Genomic DNA, 23,227 nt, shown 5'->3' with positions numbered 1-23,227 from the left:
CCGGCGCAGCAGCAGGCGAAGACCGGCGGTGACCAACGCGACCGGCGGGGACGCCAGCCAGCCCGAAAACGCGGTTTGGCGCGAAGCGCTGAAGCAGAGAAACGTCCGCACTCAACGAGTACTCTCCGCACACTCTTTTATTTACACGTCGCCTGGGTAAAACAGGAACGCCAGAGCGGCGCCCACAACCGGCAGCCTGAAGGCCGCCCACAACGCTGCTTTTTTCATTTTTTAAATATTTTTTTTTCACCTTCTTGGCCTTCTCAAAACTAAAGTTTTTCAACACCAACCCATGGCATTCGTACAGTGCAATACAGAACCGAAACCGAAACACAACAATGAGCTCGTGCGAAGGGCACGGAGGAAGGCAAATTTCAGCGCAGTCGCATTTTCAACAAAGATGAACGCATACCAACTCGCTCAAGCTTCCATTCTTATGCATTTTCAGCGCAGCTTAAGAAACTAGGGTCCTTAAAATTACGTATGTATGCATTTTCTATTAAAGGAACACGCCACCTAATTCTTACCTAGTGATGTTGCACCTCAGATATGCGTGATATTTACTTTTTGATCGACAACGTTCACAAGTATGAACAGCCGTACCAGTTCAAGACGGCTGGCCCTTGGGCAAGTGGTTCAACTTTGGCCGAGTGGCTGAATCGAGGGACGTGCCGACAAACAGAAAGACAGACAGAAAGACAGACAGACCAAGAAAGACTACCGTCTTTAAAAAATCATTTAAACGCACACACGATGAAGTGGCCTCACTAGTGTATTGCCAAGCTGTAACCTCTCATGTGATGCCGGTCGTTACATTCTCGCCTGCAGCAGCTGTGGAGCACCAGATCACGGCGGCACTCTGAACTGTAATGCAGCGAAGGGACCTAGCTGCGCCGGCCGCATTTGGATGGTCGTGGCCCATGTACTGTGCAATGTCAGTGCTCGCTAAATGACCACACTGCATCTAAAATACCCCGAACCCTCAACTATGTTAAGTGTCATAGCCTGAGTAGCTATGGGACGTTAAACACCATGAACCAACCACGATGCAGCGAAGGTATAAAAAGAAACGAGACACTGTACCCGAACAGGTCGCCACTGGAAACTCGAGCTGGCAACGTTGAGCACGCCACCCTATCTAGCGAAGATGGGTTAGCGGAGCTGCATGAGGAGTTATACGTTACCTGGGATATCAATTTCAATTAGACTTTATATTTAAGAATCTTGCGTAATTCTGCGCATTACGCCTTAAAACTTCAAGTGTACCAGCGTGCTCGAAAAACGCGAATATTTTACGAATACACAAAACGCGAGACATGAAAGACTTGAAGGAATACAGAGCAATCAGCCTTATTTCAGCATTAAATAAAATATTTTCAAATGCAATTTCGAAATAGGATGAGAGCGACAATTGACAATATTCAACCTCGAGAGCAAGCTGACTTGATCTACAGGTTAGAGCTGCCTGGATTAACGGGACCCTTGAACACGTTTCCAAGTAATCATCAAATGGCTCCATTAGAGGAGTTTATTGCCTCAAAAATTGACTGCCGCAAAAAATTTAGAATACGTCAATTGCGAGCGGAGCTACAGAGCTTTGTCTCACGCTGTGATTGCTTTCTTTCTTGTCTCGTCCCGATGACCGCTCTGGAAGCAAAGCAGAGGGGGATGGCACGGGAAAAAGAAGTTACGTCAAGCGCGCGTCGTGACCTTGAGCACTTTTTTTTTCTTTTTTTCTTCTAACGCGCGGCTCACTTTCAAGGGGTCATGAACCACTTTTCCAAGTAATGATCTAATGGCCTCAGTATCGGAGTGTACTGCCTCCCGAATCGATTGCCGCAAAAATTTCTCGAATCCGTCAAGAATCAGCGGAGTTACGGGGGTTTGGCGCACGCTCCCAGCGCTTTCTCTCTTTTCTCGTGCCGACGAGCGCACTGGAAGCTAGACAGGGAGGGATGGCATGGGGGAAAGAAGTTACGTCAGCGCGCGTCATGAAACGCGATCGCTCTCCCGCTGTGATTCGCTCGCGCGAGTGCGGCTACCGTGTACTGAGGAGTGCGGCGCCGGCAAGTGGCGGCACCCCGCGGCAAGAAGCGCATCTGATCCGAACGCCGCTCTCGATTTACGTCGGCTATCGGCCAATAAGCATGCTATGTCTCTTGCGACGTACAGCGGACAGACGCCCCGCCCACCGACGAGAGTGAGAACCGGCCTCTGTTTGAAAAGAGGGTGCCTGGGGAAACGGCAACTTCGCGCTCCGCTTGTGGCCATTACGCGGCGCGCACGACTGTAATATTTGGCAGAGCAGTTCATAGCCGTGTCAGCTTTCCGCAGGATGTGTTTTTGCAATCAGCCCAAGGGGTGCTTCATGACCCCTTTCAGTGTGATCGCGAGCGCGCACGCGGACACGTGGCGGCATCCCGCGGCGGCCACGGTAAGTATGTAGAGCACGATGCTCAAATCAGCCAATGGCCGTGGCTTTTGGGTTGATGGTGCGATCGTTTCGGTTTGTGGCATCACTTGTTGAGAGAACAGGGAACGACTTCTAGCTGACGTCGAAAAATAACTGTAAAATCCGGGCCGCCTGCAACGCTACCATGTTTGGCTCGCGTATTCTGAGGAGCCTCTAGTACCGATCGGCAGCGTTTTCTGACCATGATAAAAAAGTGTTGCAGGGTCCCTTTAGGTTTTGCTTTGAAAGGAACAATACGATCTCTATGCTGATGAAAGAAAAACTACATATTTTAGTAGTAGTAGTAGTTGTTGTTGTAGCAGTTACAGTAGTAATAGACTTTTATTCAGCTATATTCATAGGCCGAGAATTTTGACCGCCTGCGCGATCAGTCGACGCTGTTGTTCTTCCCCTTCGGCGCCGATCCAGCCGAGCCAGGTGGTGATGGAAAGGAAAGGGGGAGGATAAGAGCTGGATTGCTGAGCAGGTGGGCAGTAGAAAAGGCAGTGTGACGCGTCACACTAGGTATTTTATATATTGACTACGAGGGACGACAAATAAACCACTGTCATTGGTACAAAAAACTACAGAGAAACCAGAGATTCTGGGTATAAGAATTTAGATTTGTACATTACACACGCAGTAATAGAAGTACTGGGAATTTCTCTAAGTATATAACTACGGCAAACTTGCAATACTTTGATATCTCGGGTTGAGCGAATGCTGGTCGTACCACTTGAGTGATTGCGTAGCGAAACAGCGTAGTTAACTATTCCGCATTGCAGCCCATGTGAGGTGTTTCGTGATCATTAAAAGTTGCAGAGAAGAAATGATTATTCTTCCTCGGCGAATGATGGGATGCACTACAAGAGTCATCTAGTTTAGGTATGGGTGGTGTTGACTTCAGTCAAGCTGGTCGCATCACCTGACTAGGGCGGCATACGGGCGTGCTGGTAAAATTGTGTTTTGACGGAGGACCGTCCGCCCATCCCTTTTTTCACTTCTTTGATTCGCACTGATTATCTGCCAACACCAAAACTAGAGAGTCACTAGAGAAGGAGCCACATAAGCGTCGAATATTTCGTGCCCCGTTTTAAGCTTAAGTTTCACTTTGCGGACCTTTGTGAAAGAGACGGAAGGAAGCTCGAGCAGGGGCCGCGCCGCCCCTCAAATTTCTCGTCGTCTTCGATTATGCATGCAAACAGCACGGCGCGGCAAGCTTGTTTATATACGAGGAATCGATGCATCAAATTTCGGCCGTCTCGACGCGTGTCAACAAACAAAGCCTATTTTTGAGAAATTTCTGTCGCTGCGGGAGCTGCAGTCGTGTTATAGTATACGCGGTCATTATGCGATTAGAGTTTGAAAGTTATCGCGAGCATACATTCCGACGCCGCCAATTTCCCGAGGCGTTATTTTTCTGGACAGAATATGAAAATGTCGCCTCTCAGCTTGTATACCCCTCACGAGGGAGGGACTCAGAGAAATGTCTTTGCGTTTTGTGTGTCACGGAAGTAGTTTTTTCGGCGTGCAAACATATATGAGCGAGAAACCTTATAGGGACGGCGGGAAAATTGGATAACACGATATCAAAGCGTAGTGCACCGGCCAGCGAATTCGCCAGCGCATTTCCGTCTGACTTAGTTTTTTTTTGTTCGGGATTTTTTTCTGATTAAGTTCGGGGAACCGTGGCCGGTGGCCACGGCATGGTAATTGAGTTGGAATGATTGCGGAGAGGAATGTGGAAATGGTTCCGTATGCCGACACCGGTACCTCGACTGTTTTTGCAGCGCCGGGTTATATTTGTGTCCGGGATATATGTATATGTATGCGGGGGGGGGGGGGGGGAGACGTGGTGAGCACCCTGTGAGTCTGTAGGCGCTCATCAGAAATCCCACCTGTAGAATAATTAACGAAGTAGAAGCATCGTGGTTCGAAAAAGCGATTAAAGGTGTCGTCACAGCGCCCGGTCATAGGGTGTTGCGCGAACGCTATTGCATATATCTGAATGATGGAATGTGACGCGCACAAGCTCTCTAATGACAACAGCCCAGACGCTTCTCGAGCGTCCGTATAAGTGTTACCACACTAACAGATTATGGCCTTCGATCAAAGCCATCATCTAAAGTCACGAAAATGATTTACTGTCACCGGTGATCAATCAATAGTTATAGAAAACGGAAGACCGTGAGGTTCCTTCTGCTGCGGTAGGTGACCAGTGAATTACGAGCCGCGCCACGGAATGGGTACAACATTCTATAGAATCGGTAGAGCGTGTGCGCGCACTAATGCTCATTAAGTCAGGGTGGCAGTAAATTCCCGGTGCCCGTACAGCCGCTGAGAGGTAGTAAATTATCCGTTATATGTCCCTGTCGCGCCTTGCAAGGATTCTCGATTTAACCGCTGCAGGAGAGGGCCCACCATCTGAGTCTGCAAACATCCTCGACCCTTGTCGAGAAATGTGCCTACCCAGCGTGCGATTGTTCCAGTCTTGCGGTAAAAAGCGCAATTTACGAAACTCAAGAAGTAACGCAGGGTAAAATGACACACGAGCCAAGCCTTGTGCGCCTTCGTTTACTTGGGCTGTGTGAGCCTTCAACTACTTTGTGGCACACAGTTGCATAGCCATACCAGTGAACGTGTGTTTTTTTTCTTGGTGCTTTCATTAACGGGATCTGCTTGTCGCTTTCGGAGCGCCATTGTCGTGCCATGGCTTTTCTGGTAGGCTTCAGCAGTCGCGGTCACTAAGTTTTCGTGCGCTAACAAAAATCGACTTTGTTACGTGGGAACGTGGCTAGCGTGGCTGCTCGTAATTTGTTGAAATAGACATACAGTTCACGAAACGTCGCGGGAATTAGTTCGAAGACAGGAAAGGATACACGGAATTTGTCGAAACAGATGCGAGATCACGTTTCACAGGGTTGGGCTCATTCGCCTCTGCAAAAAAAGTCGGCAGCACATTCCGTATTTCTGACTTTCTACCTGGAACTTGTAAAATCTACAAAACGTGTCGGTATAACAGCGGCCACAGCGGCAGCGTTCACATGACACTGCTCATTTCGATATCCTCTGCTCTCTTTGTGCAATGAAATGATCGCGCTTCTGTAAAGAAAATAATAAATAAAATGTCCAAATAAAAGCTTATGCAAGAGATTTGCTACAATAGAGGCAATCTTATGTCAATATACGATATCTTGCTAAGGACTTATATTTTATTCAGTAAACTCCTGTGATCATACAATGACCATGGTTAGATAGAAGTACGCATATAACACACATATACACATAGAGAATTATGCCTCAAGGGAAGTAATTATCGCAATATAAAAAATACAAGCATGTTCGCTTTACTTAAACAGTGCTGAAACGATGGTTGGAGTATTCTGTGACGCAAACATATACTTTCCGGATGTACCGACCAATCTAACGCCCCGTGTAGCACCGTCATTTTAAACTGTAAAAGCAGACACGTTCATGCTTTAAATGTCAATAACATGACGAGTCGCCCCGAAGATAAAATGTTCAAACACAATGCGGTTGTAAAGTGAAAATAGCCTGCGCACAGAGGCGTGGAAATCGCTCTTAATACGCACGGTGCTTGCCTTTTGGCCGGAAGGGCGCCATGCGGCAAAGCGCCCGGGGCGCGAATGTATTCGCCGCCTCCTATCTTGTCCAATCCGCGGCGAGGACCGGAGCCGAGCGACGACGGAGAGAGTCCTCGCAGAGCGTACGGCAGCACCAGCGACCGGAGGAGCTCGGCATCGTCGGCAGAGCGTAGCAGTTCGCCGCCGCTGATTTTGTCGAGGTGACGGCCGCCCAGACCCCGGATGTACTCGCCGCCGCTCAGTTTGTCCAGCGTCCGAGCTCCCTTGGAGGAGGACGAGGCGGAAGCCTGACCGCCACCGGGCTCGTCACCACGCACCTGCTATAAACAAAATACAAACCGATCGACAATCGGCAGACGCGACAGACATTTGCATACTACGTGCACTATTTAAATGCAGAAGGGCACACATTTAGGCTGGTTGGTTCATGACTGTATACGCGGGAAACAGCGCTATATATATGTTCTTTCGTTTCGTCCTGTGTTATCACGCTGTCTCCTGTAAGTAACTATCGGAATGTAATGCGAAGCTTTCAATGAGCGCACGGACAATTTTTCAAGCTATGTGTGGGTGTTGGTATCACTTTATATTACACGTAATGTAATGTAATGTACACGTAATAATCAGCAAAATGAAACCAGCTGCACGTAACATATGTTATATAGCGAAAGGGCCCAAGAATGGGGTAACCTAAATCCAGGAAACCGAAAAAAGAACACTTCAGGGCCTTCTGAAATTCTATTAACATGCGTGCGTCTGCTTGAGAGACATATGAGCGAACAAATATTATGTGTAGATGTTTTATGTCATGCTTCACTTTTCATTACCAGAAACGGAGGCGCGTCCATTGTTCTGACGTTCACAGGTGGGGCATGAACATTTTTTTCTAACTTAGGAGATAAAAAACGCTGTTGCTGAATATCACGGGATATTTCATTACGCAGTCTATGTTCTCTGAGAACCATATAAGCCAATGCTCTGAGGTGTTCTTCCTTTTCCTTTTTTTTTCTTTTTTTCAGAGTGTTCACTGGCACTGCATCGTTGGTGAAAATTCAATTTTGTATGAAATACGAACGCGGCAAAAACCTCTGTAAAACTAAACTAAAATGTAGTTTTAAAAATTCGCTGGTTGCGGATCACACAGTCGCCTAACTACAGAGCTTTCTTCGACGTTATCGCCATAAAGTGAGTTGCCAGCGTACGCAGTTTTCATAAAGTTCAACTGCGGACGAACCGCGAATTACACAGAGATACATTGCCTGTTCAATGCTCTGCGCTTCAAGAGAAGAAAGTTCGATGACAGATAAAAAAATAACTAAAAAAACGAAAAAAATGTGAAGACGTGAGATGGGGCCGCCTGCACGAACAGGATAAAGGTGCCGAACAGCGACAAGTCTCTCTGAGACAAATCCGCAGGCTTTCTTTAAAGACAAAAAAATCCAAGCTGTAAAGCATGTAAAACGTGCCGTAACCTTGTCGGAAAGAAATTCACAAAGGAAGCGATGTCAGCGAGCCTTTGATTTTCTTTCACTTTCTGTCCTCTACGCTTGCAGACAAAATGCGATTCAATAACTTTAAACAGGCCCTGTAAGGAAATCAATGGACACAAACTCTCGACCACCCAGTAAAACTGATGACACATTTCGAGTCTTGAGATAATGGTGACAAAAGTAAAAAGTAGAACATGGCAACGGAGAAATAAAAAACACTATTAGTATGCGATCAAGCTCAGTATCGACACCACGACAAAGAATTACGCAAAAGCTGGGGTACTTTTATAATGTCTCCATTTCAGGAGGAGGAGGAATAAACTTTATTATGAACCAGCAGTTTAGGTTCGTTGGCCTAGGCCTCCCACGTGGGGACGTCGAGGCCTTGCCTCTTCGCCGCCTCGCGGGCTTGCTGGATGGCCCATAGCTGATCGTCGAGGCGGGAGCTGCGCAGGGCAGTGCACCATCTCGACGAGAGGGTCTCGGTAGTACCATTCTGATACTGGACGGGACATTCCCACAGCATGTGAGGGAGCGATGCTACGTGTGTCTTGCATATCTTGCAAATGTTCGTTTCAACAATTTTTTTTAATTTCACCCCACAGCCAAACTTAAAAAGGTAGCATCCGTCATTGTGTACAGATAAGGAAAGCACAAGAATAGAAAATGTTAATAGTCATCGTTGGTAGAATAGCGGACTGCTGTTGGGATATGCAACAGCCATACCGTTGGCAGCGCCATCATGAGATGCATGTATAAGTAGTCCGCTGTGGCTACATACGATATTCTGTTGCTGAAGTCAAGCGTTGGTAGCGGCACATTTATTTTGTACATGTCTGTCTGTTCTATGCGAAAAAAAAAATTCGGCAGATGCCACGCCTTGTGGGAATCCGGCTCATGCGAAGCAGTCAGCAAGTACTTTTATGCTGTGTTATATGCCTATGAGCCAAGCGTTACGAAATGGATCGACGCGCTTTTTGAGTGCCGTAGTTATGTGCGCATCGTGGGCTTACCAGGCACGTCGACAGCACGAGCGTTTAAAGGGTAACTTATGGTGTGACGTAACGTCAGCACTCACGTTAGAGCACCTACGTCAGTATTATCAAAATGAAGTGCACTTTACGGTGCAATGATGTGAATATCATACGTTACGTTCGTCAATGTATTCCTCAGAGGTAGAGAAACGCTGCAATATAGCTTGCAGAATCATAGGAATACAAATGTAATGTTTGTCAGACTGCTGTAAAAGCGGAGCCAACACTTTAACCTGATATGACGCCTGTATCATAGGAGTACATATGTAGTGTTTATTGTTTTCTTATAGAATTAGATAGCCAGCACTACAAACGCAATTGACGTTGCACCGACATTACGCTTACATAGGCTGTTTTTCAGAAGTAGTTTCTAGACCTGGCGTGGCTCTGTGGAAGTGCAGCTGACTGTCACACAGAATGATTGGGTTCGATTCCTGCTGGGATCCTAACTTTTATTCTTTGCATTCGTCAGGTCAACGCTGCCGATGTCGGTTTTTCTTAACGCCCCCGCATTTAAATTACCAGTGTCTGTTCCCGCCGTTCTTAGGTAGGTATAAACTGTCATTCACCTGTGGCGCATACCCCTACACCGCGGCCCGTGGTAAACGGGTATGCGCCACACGTGTCTGGAGGAAAGGTTTTGACGACGCACGCGACAGAATTTTCACGTTATTCATGTCATGACCCGACATTTATATTCGTCAAATCCTCCCATGCCAATACTGGTCCACACCAAGTTAAGGAGGCAATTATTCATGAGAGCACTCAGACGTAGGCGGCTAAATATATAGATAGATAGATTGATAGATAGATACGCAGATAGAAACGCTTAAAGTGCCTAAGGTTCGCTAAGAAATGCTTTGGATTTAAAACGTTCTTCTACCCTGGGGCGATCTGGACAAAAGCTGGTAGTATTTTTTACTAGGGGGTTTAACAAAACTTCTTACAAATTGTTCTTGTTCAGTTCAGTGACGATGTGTTCTTCGAAGGGAACATTCATGCCTCACAAACCCAACTTCAAATACACTGTAATTGGACAAACACCACCATGTGTCCCTTTCAGTGTTGCCGACGTAATATAAGAAAGGCTTGAATAAAGAAAAACAAAAACAAAAAAATCAGAAAGAGGTTGCCAATAAATGCCATGGTGCAAAAAATATACTAAAATGTTATTTCAACGACTAAGCCAGGTGGCCGTTTGCCGCCTCACTGTTTGAGAGAGGTTGCCAACAACAATCGCCATAACGCAGTCTGACAACCTGGTAACTCGTGAGCTTCATTGAGTTTGCGGACTAGCTTAAACGCCCTATTAAATAGAGCACGTCATATCCTATGACATCTCGCTAGTACGCCTGAGTTTGAAGGGAGGCCAGATACTGCCAATTTTCGCGATCAGCTGATGGTTATTTAATTTCTTTGTGACGTTAGGTGGGCCCGTGTGATGCACGTGCCCCTTAGCAAAGCACCTTCAATCTGGGTATACGCTTCATACAGAAACAGAATAGAACAAAAAAAGAATAAAATGAAAGCTTATGGCAGCGTGTGCTTGAACGAAACGTTGGCCGCTCTTGCGACAACAGCGCCGCGCGCGGCGTGTACACGGCGTGCGTGGACGCTTCTGGCACCTTTCCCACGGCATGAAAGCATGCCGCTCGACCGCTCTATCCTAACCACTGATGCGTAAGGGTCTTGCCGCTGCGCCGAGCGGGAAAACTATACGCAAACAACAACAACGGGTGAAAGGAGAGAGAAAGAGAGAGAGGGTAAGCAATCCAATCCACACACATACACACACCATCGCACGTACACAAACGCGTAAAATCGAAGTAATCGTCGCGGCCCAGCTTGATGCAGCAGTGCGTCCCGGTGCTCGAGCGACAAAGACGACGGCAGGGTACCGCGGTCTTATGCCTTCAGGTGACAGTGGTGCAAGGCGCCGAGTTTCTTTATCGGGAACGTCGGTTACGATACGGGTAAGTGTAACACAAAAGCACAAAAAAGAAAAGAAACCTACTTGGTTTACGTGTCGTCGCATGCACAGGGATTCATCGCAGGCTGCGCCCGCTCTCAGCCCTTGCACACTTCTTCTTGTCCTCCCATGCCCGAGCACCTGGGCTTTTGCAGGCCTGTATGCCTTTGCGTCCGAGGTTCCTCCCCCCACCACTCCGCACTCCACCGCATTCGAACGTGGCCGTGGTCTGCGAGTCTCTCGTAGACACGTGTACGCGAGTGTTTGTGATACGGCGTTGAGAAATGACGCTCTGCGTGAGGTGTACGGCCGATGCAATCGGTCTTCGTTGCTGCTTTCGGGGGCTTTTGTGCGCGGGTGAGAGAACAAGCGACTGTCAGCGCCGATGAATCGATCGTTCAGCGACAGCAATGCGGCGCGCTCTGATGGAAGTGGTTCGACGACAGCAGTCTCAACCAGGACCGAATCACCGAGTCCCGAGAAAGAAACGGTCCCGCAGTTTCGTACGCTTTTTTTGTGTGGTTGCAACGGACCGTCCATCTTTCTCGCGATGTGCAACTCAATGGACCCGCAAAGGTTCGGTGTGATCGGAAGAAGACCTCGAGGCCGATCTATATTAGGACACGCTCGTAGTGTGAGCGAGCTGTCCCGGTGGGAGTCTCTGGGTTGGTCGATCAGCACGTGTGTATCTCCAGCAGTACACTGAATGCATTGTGTTTCGGGGAACCGATGTTCGTTAGGCCGTAGCAATGAAAGAAAGAAAAAAAAAACACCCATAGAGATGCTGGTTTCATGACGCACAGGTGTGGGCAGGGAGATATGATGTCTGCCGCCACCTCCAAATGCGCAACTAGCTCGAAGGTTGCTCTGAATAAAGCAAGAGAAAAGCGGGAACGAGCTCTTTTTTTATTATGATGAAACACCGCTGAAACTTTTGTGTCAGCGTCTACAAGAATAGGCCATGTGAAAGCATGCATCATACTCGCGCAGAACGGTTTGAATCGCTTTGGCATCTTCTTCTGTTGCGGATGCAGGTATCATTACACCATCGTCCAACACGTTTGCGGCTAAGGCTCCGTCGTTGAACGAGCTTAATACTTGTGTATAAATATATCGACCGCTAGACCTTCGACTTTTCAACAGCAGACGAACGTGCAGCAGCTAAAATAGGCACGCTGTATAAGGCAACTTGGCTGAATATGTAATCAGCGCGCTGCTCTAGTATTCCGCACCACCCGAAATATATATTCATGTCGCAACTTTCTCAATGAGGAAGTCTAGCTTGCCTGTCAACTAAGCCTGACTTGTACATACTCTATCCGCCGTTGCAATATGTTCCCTGAAGCCGAATGCCAAGGCACTCTAAAGCCACGCGCCGTATACGGGTATACTATAGTCTTCTAGGAAATTTATAACGCCTATTCCTAGAACGCAACGCCTATAGAGACCATGCAGAGCGCGTTGAGCGGCTCCACAAAAGGCAGAAGACTGAGAAGTGAGTGCTCGCGTACAGGTCGAAATGCGTTCGAGGTACTCGTTACCGCCACGTGTCGAACCACATACGTTGAAGTTTTTCGGACACGCTTGCAAGCACGAACGTCTTGAACATCCAACCGTATCGAGCGGTTTGAAACCACACGGAAGGTGTTCGTGTGGTGGCCGAAGTTCACAGTTGAGGACGCATGTAGTCTTTAAAGGAAAGCAACAAGGAAGCACGAAACGTGAGGACGGTGCGAAATGCGCGGATGAAATGCTGTAGAAAAAAAGTCGTTGTCAGAATGACCGTCTCGGCCGGCCGTGGTGCACCACGGGAGCTCATAAATATGTAAGGACCTCTCCTCGCACAGCGGCCACGGCAGTACGACATATGAGTGAGCATATAGTCGAGCTTGTAGACGCATATGGGTACTTGCTCGCCTCTGTGAAGCTCCCGCTTCTTTAGCAGAGTAAGTGCAGTGCACTGTCAGTGAGCGACCTGCCTACTGTCATGCTCCCCTTCTACTACTTTCCTCTTCCGTGTCATCCCTGCGATTTTCTTGAGTCCGTGTCCTCTCCACCCGTTTTCATTACTGCGAGCTCCTCCTTCCCCTCTCTCTTTTTCTTGTCTCCTTCTGTCTCTCTTTCTCTCTCCACTCTAGCATAACCTTTCCGTGCACCAGGATGCAGGCAATGTCGTTGTCGCCACTAATCCAGCCGGCTTTATTGGCCACTTAAGGATTCAGCACCTCTCACGACTTGGTAGGAGCTGGCGATGATGTCGTCGACCGACTTGGCGGTAATGGCCTCCGTCCCAGCGTTCTGGCGCTTGCGCTGTAGGTGGAAGCCGAAGGCTAATTTGAATTTGGTCCCGCATCCGTTGAGTCTCCAAGTGGGTGCTGCAGTGTTTGTTTGCTTAGACGGTTTGCTGCATTGATTTAATGATCAGCGTCACAATATGCAGAATAAAATGTCTTGCGCAGAATGAAAGAACGCCAGGCCTGCGCGGAGCGCGCAGCACAGTCACAGCGTAAGATCGAAGAGCGGTCTTTCTAGAGCCCGTTATAAACACTCTTGGGGAAACTAGCACAAGTACACATGCAAGGTATCCACTTCGCCACAAATCATAATTTGTATGGAGTAGGGAAGCACCTAGAATGTCGTTAGTGGTCTTTCTGCGGATAAGCGAGGTACCCGTTACGCATCTGTAAGGTATTATGAGCACTTTGTAGTGGGCGGGACGCTTTAAACCACATACTCGTTGCGCAATTAGCATTGCGTGATGGCGTGACGCCTGGCTGTTATTTTTTCTCTTCTGCCACGCTATATTGCATAAGTTAACACGATTCCTCTCACGACATGACGCCAGCATACAGACAGCGACACCGCACAGAGCTAGCTACTCTGTGTAGTGAATGATTTACATTCTTCTTTTGGGCACAGTTTATATTAAAAGCTTCTCATGTAATGTACACCGAAACCTCACAGCACTAAATTCTCATACGAAGAAGACGTGGAACAACCGCGTCTATGCTGCAAGATGTGTCAAACTTCTTGTAGGAGCCGTCCGGGAAAGGTACACTGGATCGATAGGCGTCCGAAATGAATGGAATAAGTGTTGTTCTTGTGACGACCAGAAACACCGCCAAGAGATGGGCAGATTTGTCTTGCTTGTGCAATAGTGCAATAACAAAATCGGAAATGCAGGCTAATAACTCTGACGAGGATTCGCTTCATCTCTGCATTATCTTAAATTATTCCTCTTCTTTTAAAATAGCGGATAGTCTTGTCCATGTTTTTTTTTGTAATTGTTCGAATTTCTGACGCATTAGCACCCAGGTTTGTAGGTGACGGGCTTATAATGAGGGACTCAAGAGAAACTTCTGCAAGTTATATTTTCTTAGCAAGTAACGTTGCGAATCAGAATTTGCCTGAGCCTTTTTTTTTCTCGAAATATTGTTTTTGTGAGGAACAATATGACAACTACCATGTCAGAAAAAGGAGTAGCCGGCGCCACACGCAATGGCCAACTTCTCAGTGAACATGGGTAACAAAAGAAGAAAGTGTGTGTGTTTCCAGTGGTTCCCCGTAAATGCGATTTATACGGTCTGCATGGTTCCCTCACATTTAATCATCATTGTCATGGCTGTCATGATAATCACGTTGAGCACACGACGATGCCGTGTGCTCTAAATTATTATATTAGCCTCGTTCATTTTAATTACATTCGCCCATAAGCAGCCTCGGCCTTATACCTCCCTCGACCTTAAAAAAATTTTTGTTGGACATGCTTGACTTCCATGTTGGTATTGAAAATAGACGAAAGGTCTTGCCACTTCTCGTCCTCTAAGGAAGCTCAGTAATTTGTGGTTAGTAAAGGACGAGGTTCGAATATTGTATTTACGCCTATAGTTCAACTGCATCTTGTGGGTTTACAACTTGGACGTTGAATGCTTAAAGGGGTCATGAAGCACTCCTTGGGCTTGTTGAAAAAACACATCGTGCGGAAAGCTGACACGGCTATGAACAGCTCAGCCAAATATTGCAGTTGTGTGCGCCGGGTAAAGGCTACAAGCGGAGCGCGAAGTTGCTGTTTTCTCAGGCGCCCTCTTTTAAAACAGAGGCCGGTTCTCACTCTCGTCGGTGGGCGGGGCGTCTGCCTGTTGACGTCGCGATTTGCATCTCCACGTCGCAAAAGACACATCATCCTCATTGACCGGTAGACGACTTAAATCGAGAGCGGCGTTCGGATCAGATGCGCTTCTTGCCACGGGGTGCCGCCCCGTGGCAAGAATAGAGTTCATAATCCAGCACGGCTTGCCCTTCAGGTCCTTCGCGGTACTTCAGGTCTTTTCACCTGTTGGTTTCTTTTATTGCAATAGCAAATGTATGTGCACTTCAGGCGCATTTCCGCCGTTGGCATCGGCGTGGCTGTAAGGTTTTATGGAAGTCCAAGGACGGTAACATCGCCCCGTGCGTCCTATATATGTTCTTGGGGCGAGTGAATGCGAGCGAAGACAGCCGACGATCGCGGCTCTAGCGGAGACAAAATGCGCTGACTCTTACACGTCGCAAGAAAGACCCACGGGAGGGGGGAGGGGGGGAATCTAGGAAAGAAGGTGTGCGTGGTACCTGGTGGAACTGCGTACATTGAGAGGTCGCGCGCGCTCATCAGGCTATGGCGTACCAGGGTGTGACACACCGGGCCAGCGCCCCCCCCCCCCCCCCGAAATTTTTTTCTCCCTTTGGATACAGAACTCAAGATGACACTCGACCACACTTAGCTGCCCGGTCCCCACTTGAGACCATGGAGGTGCCCTCGCCCCCACCCGAAAAAAAAAAAAATGTCTGCCTACGCCCCTCTGTCATTGTGCGTGCTCTGTTGTCACCGCTCAAGTTGAGTGGAAGCGGTAGACAGCACGAAGTTTGCACGAAGCTCCCACGGCAGTGGCCGCGTTTCTTTACGCCGGCGTGTTGTTGAGTTACGACAACGCTGCCACATTAATGAACGACGGTGAAAGAATTCGAATTACACGCGTAATCCTAAAGTTGTTGGTTCGGGCCAGACCGATGGAAGGGGTGTATTTTCGTCCACTTTAATGCGTTTCAATTTCTATTGTAATTACTACCCTACATTTAAAAGCAACAAATATAGGCCCCCATTCCCTGCCTTCGATTTAAGTGGTACCACAACGCTTTTCCAAGTAATTATCGAATGACTTCATTAAAGGAGGTTATTGCCTCACGAACTGACTGCCGCAAAAAGTTTTAGAATCCGTCATGTACGACCGGAGTGAGAAGTATTTGTCGCGCGTATTAGGAGCTTTCCCTCTCCTTTCGTATCAGCGAGCACGCGGAAAGCTACGCGGGAGGTAGACGACAAGAGGGAACAAGCTACATCTGTTCGTCAGTGCGTGTGATGACCCTGAGCACTTTCTTTTATTCTTTTTTTTCTTCAAACGCGTGGCTTAATTTCATTGTGTCGTGCGCAAGCGCACGAGCATGTCGCGGCATCTCGCGGCGGCTGCGGTAACTGTGCATCGCACGATGCTTAATTCAGGCCATGCCAGCGGACTTTGGGTTTATGGCGCGGTGATTTCGGTTCATGGCATCATTTGTCGAGTGAAAAGCGAGGGATTTCTAGCCGACCTTGAGAAATACTTGTAAATGCCAGGCTGCGTGCTGCGCTATAATGTTTGACATGTTCTGTCTGGACTACCGATCGGCAGCGTTTTCCGAAAATGCGGAAGTTTTGCAGGGCTACCCTAATTGTGTGTTGGTTTCACTGGCTGTGTCTAGCAGAGCAACGAGACCTTTCGAACCATTCCCCGTCTTTCGTGTTTTCATAGCGGGGGCTTCGCCCCGGCAGACCTGATGCCTTAGGTAGCGTGCGAGGGTTTATCGATCAGCTGCCACCTCGTGCAAAGACTACGTGCCACGTGACGCCCTCTGGCAGATAGAGCGGTCCACACTCGTAGCCTTAGGTCCGAGTGGCGATGGCTAACACTGTCAAGGATTGAACGAAAATGAAACCCGATAAAGTGGACGTGTGAGCGCGCTCCGTCGCAGCTCAAATGGGAGAACATCGGACGCGTTAATCGAATGTTGTAGTGTCGCGCCCCACCGACCGATGATGATGATGATGATGATGATGAAATGAATTTTATTTGGTACCGGAGAACCCCGATTAGACAACCCCCGAAGGGGGGTCCGCCGCAGTTGCTGGCCGCGCCCACGCCGGTACTGGAAGGCCGTGGCCCTCCGCCCGTTCGCAGGCCTCCTGGACTGCCGACAGTTGAACTGAGAGCTCGCGGCTTTTGAGAGCCCTCTCCCAGTCCTTTTCTGTGCTGAACTTTGCGCTAAGGAACGTCGGGCACTGCCAGAGCATATGAGCAAGTGTGCAATTATCCGCCCCACAGCTAGGATATCCTGGATTTATGCCTTCAGCAAAGTGGCTAAACGTGCTGCGAGACGGGAAGGAACCTGCCTGCAGCATCCGGAGAACCGACGACTGCGGCCTAGTAAGCTTGGAATGCGGGAGGGGGTATCGCCGCCTTGACAGTTGATAGTGCGAAGTAACTTCGTTGAAGGTGCCAAGTGGATCCGAGGAGCTGTTTTTTTGAACGCTTTAATTCGTTTCAGCTTATGTCTTAGCGCTGTCGTTGGCGGCTACACTGCAGCAAGTTAGCTATTTTATGGCCCCGCCTTGAGATGAAAACTTTACGTTGACGCCATGGCTTCTTTCCGGCTTCTTTTAGCTTCGATTCTGGTGCACTTACTACCCATTTTTGTCATTATTAGCAGATAAAGCTACAAGAAACCCTAAAGACCTCCCATTGTTTCCTGGCGTTGTTTCGTTGTATTTGCCTTACCGCGTGCACATCCTCCAGCAGTTTGGTGCGCATCCACGCTAGCCGTACACGCGACGTGACTGCAAAGGCGGAGAGCCGAGGCTGCACGCATGTAGGCAGACGATGTGGCTAGCTAGCTGCTGACGCTACCCGCCATCTATGCTGATGCTACGCGCCAGTTTCTAATTGCCATGCATAGGGCGCGTTATCGAATAAAGTCGACAAAAACGGAGATCCGTTACGAGATTGAACAAGACTGTTCCTCTTTAACAAAATTTTACTATACCTGAAGATGGACTGGTATTATGGTAACTCCACCGAATAATCTCGGTCTGCGTCTTCACGCAAAAACTGCTTCGATATTTGACGTTCCTCTTGAGTTATCGAGAGTTCGACGGAAACCCGTCTGGTCGGGAAGAAATATGATGAAGGGAACGAAGTACGCCGACCAAATGAACGCTTAAAAGAAAATGACGTTTCGGCTTCCATACGGAAGCCTTGTTCACAGTGAGGCCAAACAACTATTAATGTCTCCTATATAGGTTTCAGAACGTGACGCAAGCACCGCGCGTAGCGCGAGGGCAGGTTTCCGTCATTGCGATTCAGTGTATGTCTTGTAGATTGTATCTCGAACGATTCGAGATACAGGCGTGACTTCCAGTTTTTTCCTTCCCGATGATACTCGCGTTTGTCCAGTCAATGGTGCGGTCAGTCATTAATGAGCCTTATGGATGGTTGGTTGGATGGAAATAACTTTATTTATACGTCCTGTACAGGGTGTTGCCACCTGCCTGGCTAATCCCACGTCGGGACTGGGAGGTCAAGCCTCCCAGCCCTGTCATGGGCGTACTGGACAGCCAGGACTTGGGGAATATGGTCGTGAGACTTTATCATCCCTGTAAACCGTTCCCGGGAAATGCCAGGGCCAAGCGACCCACACTCCCAGAGCATATGCTCAAGTGTGCATACTTCTTTCTTGCATGCCTTGCAAACAGCATCCATATCTTTTATATCGTACCATGCTTTTGCCTGTGCTGGTGAGTAATAAGACTGTGTCTGTAATTGTCTAAGTGTGACCGCTTGTGCTCTGTTTAGTCTACTGTGAGGGGGTGGAAACTCTCTCCTCCCCAAATAGTAATGTTTAGTAATTTCATTATATGTCGTGGGCGTATCCCGTTGCTTATTCAAAGCGACATCATTTAATTAATATGTACTGACAGGCTAGTCGGTGAGCCCTGATACTTGATGAAGCAGCCCATAAAGGACACAATCACGCCAGCACTTGAGATTGCGTCATTTTATGTGGGCTTGATTGTGTCCTTGGTGCGCTGCTTCTTCAGATATTATTTATTCTTTAATGGTAGAAACTCCACTCGTTATATTGCATATTTATGTTCTGTGTGGCGACATACTGGGTGCTAAATTGAAATAGCTAATTTCACGTTGAGGCTCCTTTTCAACTCTGCATTACCGCAACGCTGCATGCTTTCCACATAATCACATTACGTTCTGCTAAATCTACAACTTAACTGCGAACATCTAGTCTCTAATAAAGTACCCGACGTGGTGGTCTAGTAGTTATGGTGCTCGACTGCTGACCAGTAGGTCGCGGTATCGAATCCTGACCCCGGCGACCGCATTCTCAATGGAGGCTAAAATGCTAGAAGCTCGTGTGCTTATATTTAGGCAGGGTTAGTACAGACTCTAGAGGAAAAGCTCCCCATAGGGCACATGCATTAGAATCTCCAACCACAAGGGCGCCGCCATTGCCGCCGTTACCGTACCGTACGAGCGTTACCAGCCCACCAGACACGTGCTAGACTTGATGGCAGTATTCAATTTCCATAGTAATTAATGAAAGTGAGCTCACGCGAAGTAGAGTTGTAAGTACATGTCAACAGAAAGCGTAGACGATGACGCACTGTAACTCACAACTCATTCAGAAGACGCGCAATCGGCCGCAATGTCGAACTCAAGTGGATATGGTGGCACAAATGTGGAACCATCTAGCAAAAGTGTCTGCAAACGCGCAATTTCTGCGCCGCGTGTTCGGCGCATATTACATTTCCTATATAGCTTTGAATAATTTCTAAAAATCCTCTAAAAGATCATCAAACACTGTCGGCACGTTTCTAATTTCTCAAAACGCTCGTGTTTGATTCATATTGCCAGTATCGATAACATTAAATAGCGCTAATTTTTGCCGATCTGTAAATAATTGCAAAGGCAACACTGACCAAGGTATGGTGATGGTGGCGCTCTTTCGGCCCAGCTTTTCCTGTAGAGTCTGTACAGTAAGGGCTTGTTAATTGGAACCCGGTAAATTCGATCTTACAGTTAATTCGAGCTGACGCCCTGGTCCAGGCACAGCCCTTTGTATTTCAATGGGGGAAAACTTCCGATAATTCGAACGCGTCCGTATCCTCAACGGTTAATTTAACTGGGAGCTCCTGCTTTTTATTGCCTCTCGGAGAAGCCGGCCCGAAGTTATCATGTGTTACAAAACCAAACCAAACCAAAGTTACTAGAAATGCAAAGCAACGAAACAGCAGCACTTCTCAGCAGATCAGAATTCGGACGCTGAGCTGGAGGGGCAAGCTGCAAGCGATACTCATGGAGTCGCGACAGAACAAACGCAAGAAAATCCATATCACTGATTATTTTTAATTTTAATTTCGCCAACTATGCCATGTAAGCAAACGTGCTTTGGAGCATAAATAGCGTCATATATTAGGGGCGAAGCACCTTAGGGCTTCGGCGTCCATCGTCGTCTGCTGTCGTGACGGTCCATTTGCTCGAGCGCACGAGGGCGCGCCACCGCCTCAGCGCTCGCCGTGTGGAGAGAGAAAGAGCGAACGGCGCGCGTTGGCTATGGAAACGCTCTTTCTGCGATGAACGCTGAACTACCGGCTCGCAAGGAACGAGAGCGCGCCCTCGCCCGCGAGAGACAACGCCAACGCAGGCAGCGTCTGCTAGCGAGTTTCTTGATTGAAAAAAAAAATCACAGCATATCCACGGGGTGAATGATGATGAGTGGGGCGAAGCTACGGAGGGAATCATCTGTAAACCGTGAAACTCTTCCGCGAAATGCGCCCAGTACATAATATAAAGAGTGTGAAACATCGTGTATATATTAAACATCAAACATTTATTGTACTGTTGGTTTACATGGTCCCTTCATTATCACTTGTGATCGGTGAAATGCAAGGAAGAAGTCCGCTCCCGAGCGAAAGAGCGCCAAGAGCGACCGCATTCCCCGCTCGCCCTGTGCGAATTAAAGGCAAGGCTAGAGGGAAGACAGGACGCGCGTTCCACGACGCGAGGTCGGTAGCATGCCCATGCCCAACGAAAGCCAACGGAACGCGATCGTGCAAGTGCTCCGGCTTCGCATCGCCTCATGGTTCCATTTAGCGTCCCAAAACCAAACATATTGCTCAAGGTGTGCCTTGCGTTTTTCGTAGAAATAATTTCTTTATCATGTACATTAAGACGAAAAGTTGAAAGCTCACTAGAGTGTATCGCCCGCAAAGTATGTCTTTTAGTGTGATTGAACTCTCGTACGGCAGGGTCCTCGCGCCGTTGCCGGTCCACCTCGCCCGTTGACGATCGGGCGAGGTGGCCACATGCCAACTACTACTACTACACTTTAAGAAAAACATCTGGCGTTCTTTCGTTCTGCTTTTACAAAACATCTGGCGTCTTTCGTTGGTTTATTTCATCAATCAACGGCGTTTTGAACAAAATTTTTATTGTTTAATCACGCACAGTAGAAATCTCACCAGGCACTACCTTGGAGGTAAACAATGGCTGCTAATGGCAATGAGAGACAGAAGAAGTCGGCTTTTAGCTGACACTTACACTTCTACTTCTACTAACGTTTCCCACTGGAACATGCCAATGGCTGCTAATGGGGAATGAGAGACAGAAGAATTCGGCTTTTAGTTAACGCGCACGCTGCGAATTTTTTATTGTTCAACAACGCACAGGAGAAATCTCCCACCGGCACCACCTTGGAGGTCAAAGCGTAAGACTTGTTACTCACTACTACGACCACGACGACTACGAGGGACGAACGGGTGCCGCCTTAAGGAGCTTCGCCCCTAAAAACCGACTGCTGGCGCTGCACAACCATTCACCGGCCACACCGCATATAGAGGCACTGGATCTTGACCGGCGATGTAGTGCCGGTGGGAGATTTCTCTTGTGCATAGCTGCACAATAAAGATTCGCAGCGTGCACGTTAGCTAAGAGTGGACTGCGGGTCTCTGTGTCGAATCTTCCTTCTGTCTCTCATTGCCCATTATCAATGATTTTGCCGTGGGAAACACCTGCGCAAACACCAGCTTATGCTGCGACTGTGCTACATGTTCCGCGCAGGCCTGGCGTTTTTCGCAAGCGATATTTCCGTTTTGGATATGCGCCACGAAAAAGAGTTGCAAAGATGCAAACCAAACATACACGCAATCTAACAAAACAAGAAGCTAATCAGACGCACCTCCGCTGGCCTATTTTCTACAAAAAGGAAAAGGTTTAAGGGAAGGGAAAAATTTCATTCTGTAGTTTACGGCTTTGCGTACTTCAATACAGTTTTATCTGTCCCTCATTATGGCACCACTTACCCCCTTCAGTGTTGACCGTTAGAGATTGATTGTATTGGCTAAAATTCATATCGTATTCGGTACTAGCTCAGCCCGTTACTAAAATGTGCAGAAAGTTTAAGTATGACAGAGCGAAAAAATAACCTACTCACCTACAATTCACCTCTGATGAGACTGCGCTTCAAACAACTAAAGACTGCTTCACGGCAGATGATGCATCCCTACCATAAAGAGTATAGTCCAAAAGCAATAGCGTCCGCAATAGAAAAAATATTTGCACCGAGGTTCCGAAACTGTGCTTTGGATATTTAACTGTTTATCCTGCTTCAGGGACGGAAAACGTTGATCAGATAAGAAAAAGTGATCGATCGTCTCATTTTCGCCGAAGATTGGGGACGGAGGGCACCAGACCAGCGCTTTGACGATAAAAGTTTAAATGCAGGTATCTCGCAGAGCAGTCGGCTAAAGATTACTTTTTGGTGCTTTCGCTGTGAGCGTAATTTTGATCTGAGTAAATTTAGCTATCGATACTACGCCGAACTAGGCTAGAAAAAAAATCTCGAGCTACTACACGTCTCCTGAAACAGACAGCAGATAAGTTGATGTAGGAAGTATTGATAGAAGAAGAACATAGTTGGAAGTATTGATAGAAGAGTGCCGCAAAGGGCCATTCTCGCCAGGCTGTCAGCGATCTGCCTTAAGAAATGAGCCTTGATCGGCAGGAACTTAAACTAATCTAATTAAGTTTGTTTAAGGGGGCTCTCGAAAATTAGATGTACTTAAAACCTGATCACTATTTGCAGGCAGCAGGGAACATACGGGCAGTGAAATGGTTGTTTTGACAGCTACCGTTATTGCCGCATTCTTTTCTTTTCTTACAGTTTTATCCTTTCTTGTTTTTTTGCATTTGTGTGTTTTTTCAACATTATTAGCATGATTATCGGATAGCCGTCTCTAACGTAGCCTACCTTCCCACGTTTTGTATATATATTGTGATATCAGCACTTGGAAATTAAGCGGAAATATGGGTAAGTAGTTAGCAGTCCTAATAAAAATTCGCCCTTTGAGAACAGCAGAGGAATTGCTTAAAACCAGTTATTTCATTATGAAACCGCCGGTCGCAATGAAAGTCTTTCCTGCTTGATTAGCTCATGAAGTAATTTTGTGCGTTTTATTTATTCTAGCGTAGGGGCCTTTGTATTGTTCAGGTAGAGATTTCGTCATAAAGGATACGTCGGCACGTGTACTTAGA

General features: G+C 47.7%; 1 protein-coding gene across 2 annotated transcripts in view; it reads right to left on the bottom strand.

Annotated features, from left to right (window-relative positions):
* Positions 1-23,227, bottom strand: part of LOC119390412 (uncharacterized) — a 133,247-nt gene that overhangs the window by 31,115 nt on the left and 78,905 nt on the right. The window contains exon 2 of one of the 2 annotated variants that reach the window (XM_037658026.1): positions 6,046-6,377. In XM_037658026.1, coding sequence (XP_037513954.1) covers positions 6,046-6,377 — 332 coding nt within the window. The remainder of the gene's footprint in view (positions 1-6,045; positions 6,378-23,227) is intronic. The other variant, XM_037658027.1, reaches the window with a different exon arrangement.

Source organism: Rhipicephalus sanguineus, chromosome 4 (assembly GCF_013339695.2).
Source record: "Rhipicephalus sanguineus isolate Rsan-2018 chromosome 4, BIME_Rsan_1.4, whole genome shotgun sequence".
Lineage (NCBI taxonomy): Eukaryota > Metazoa > Arthropoda > Arachnida > Ixodida > Ixodidae > Rhipicephalus > Rhipicephalus sanguineus.
Note: the sequence above shows the minus strand (reverse complement) of the source record. Positions and strands in the feature narration are given on the sequence as shown.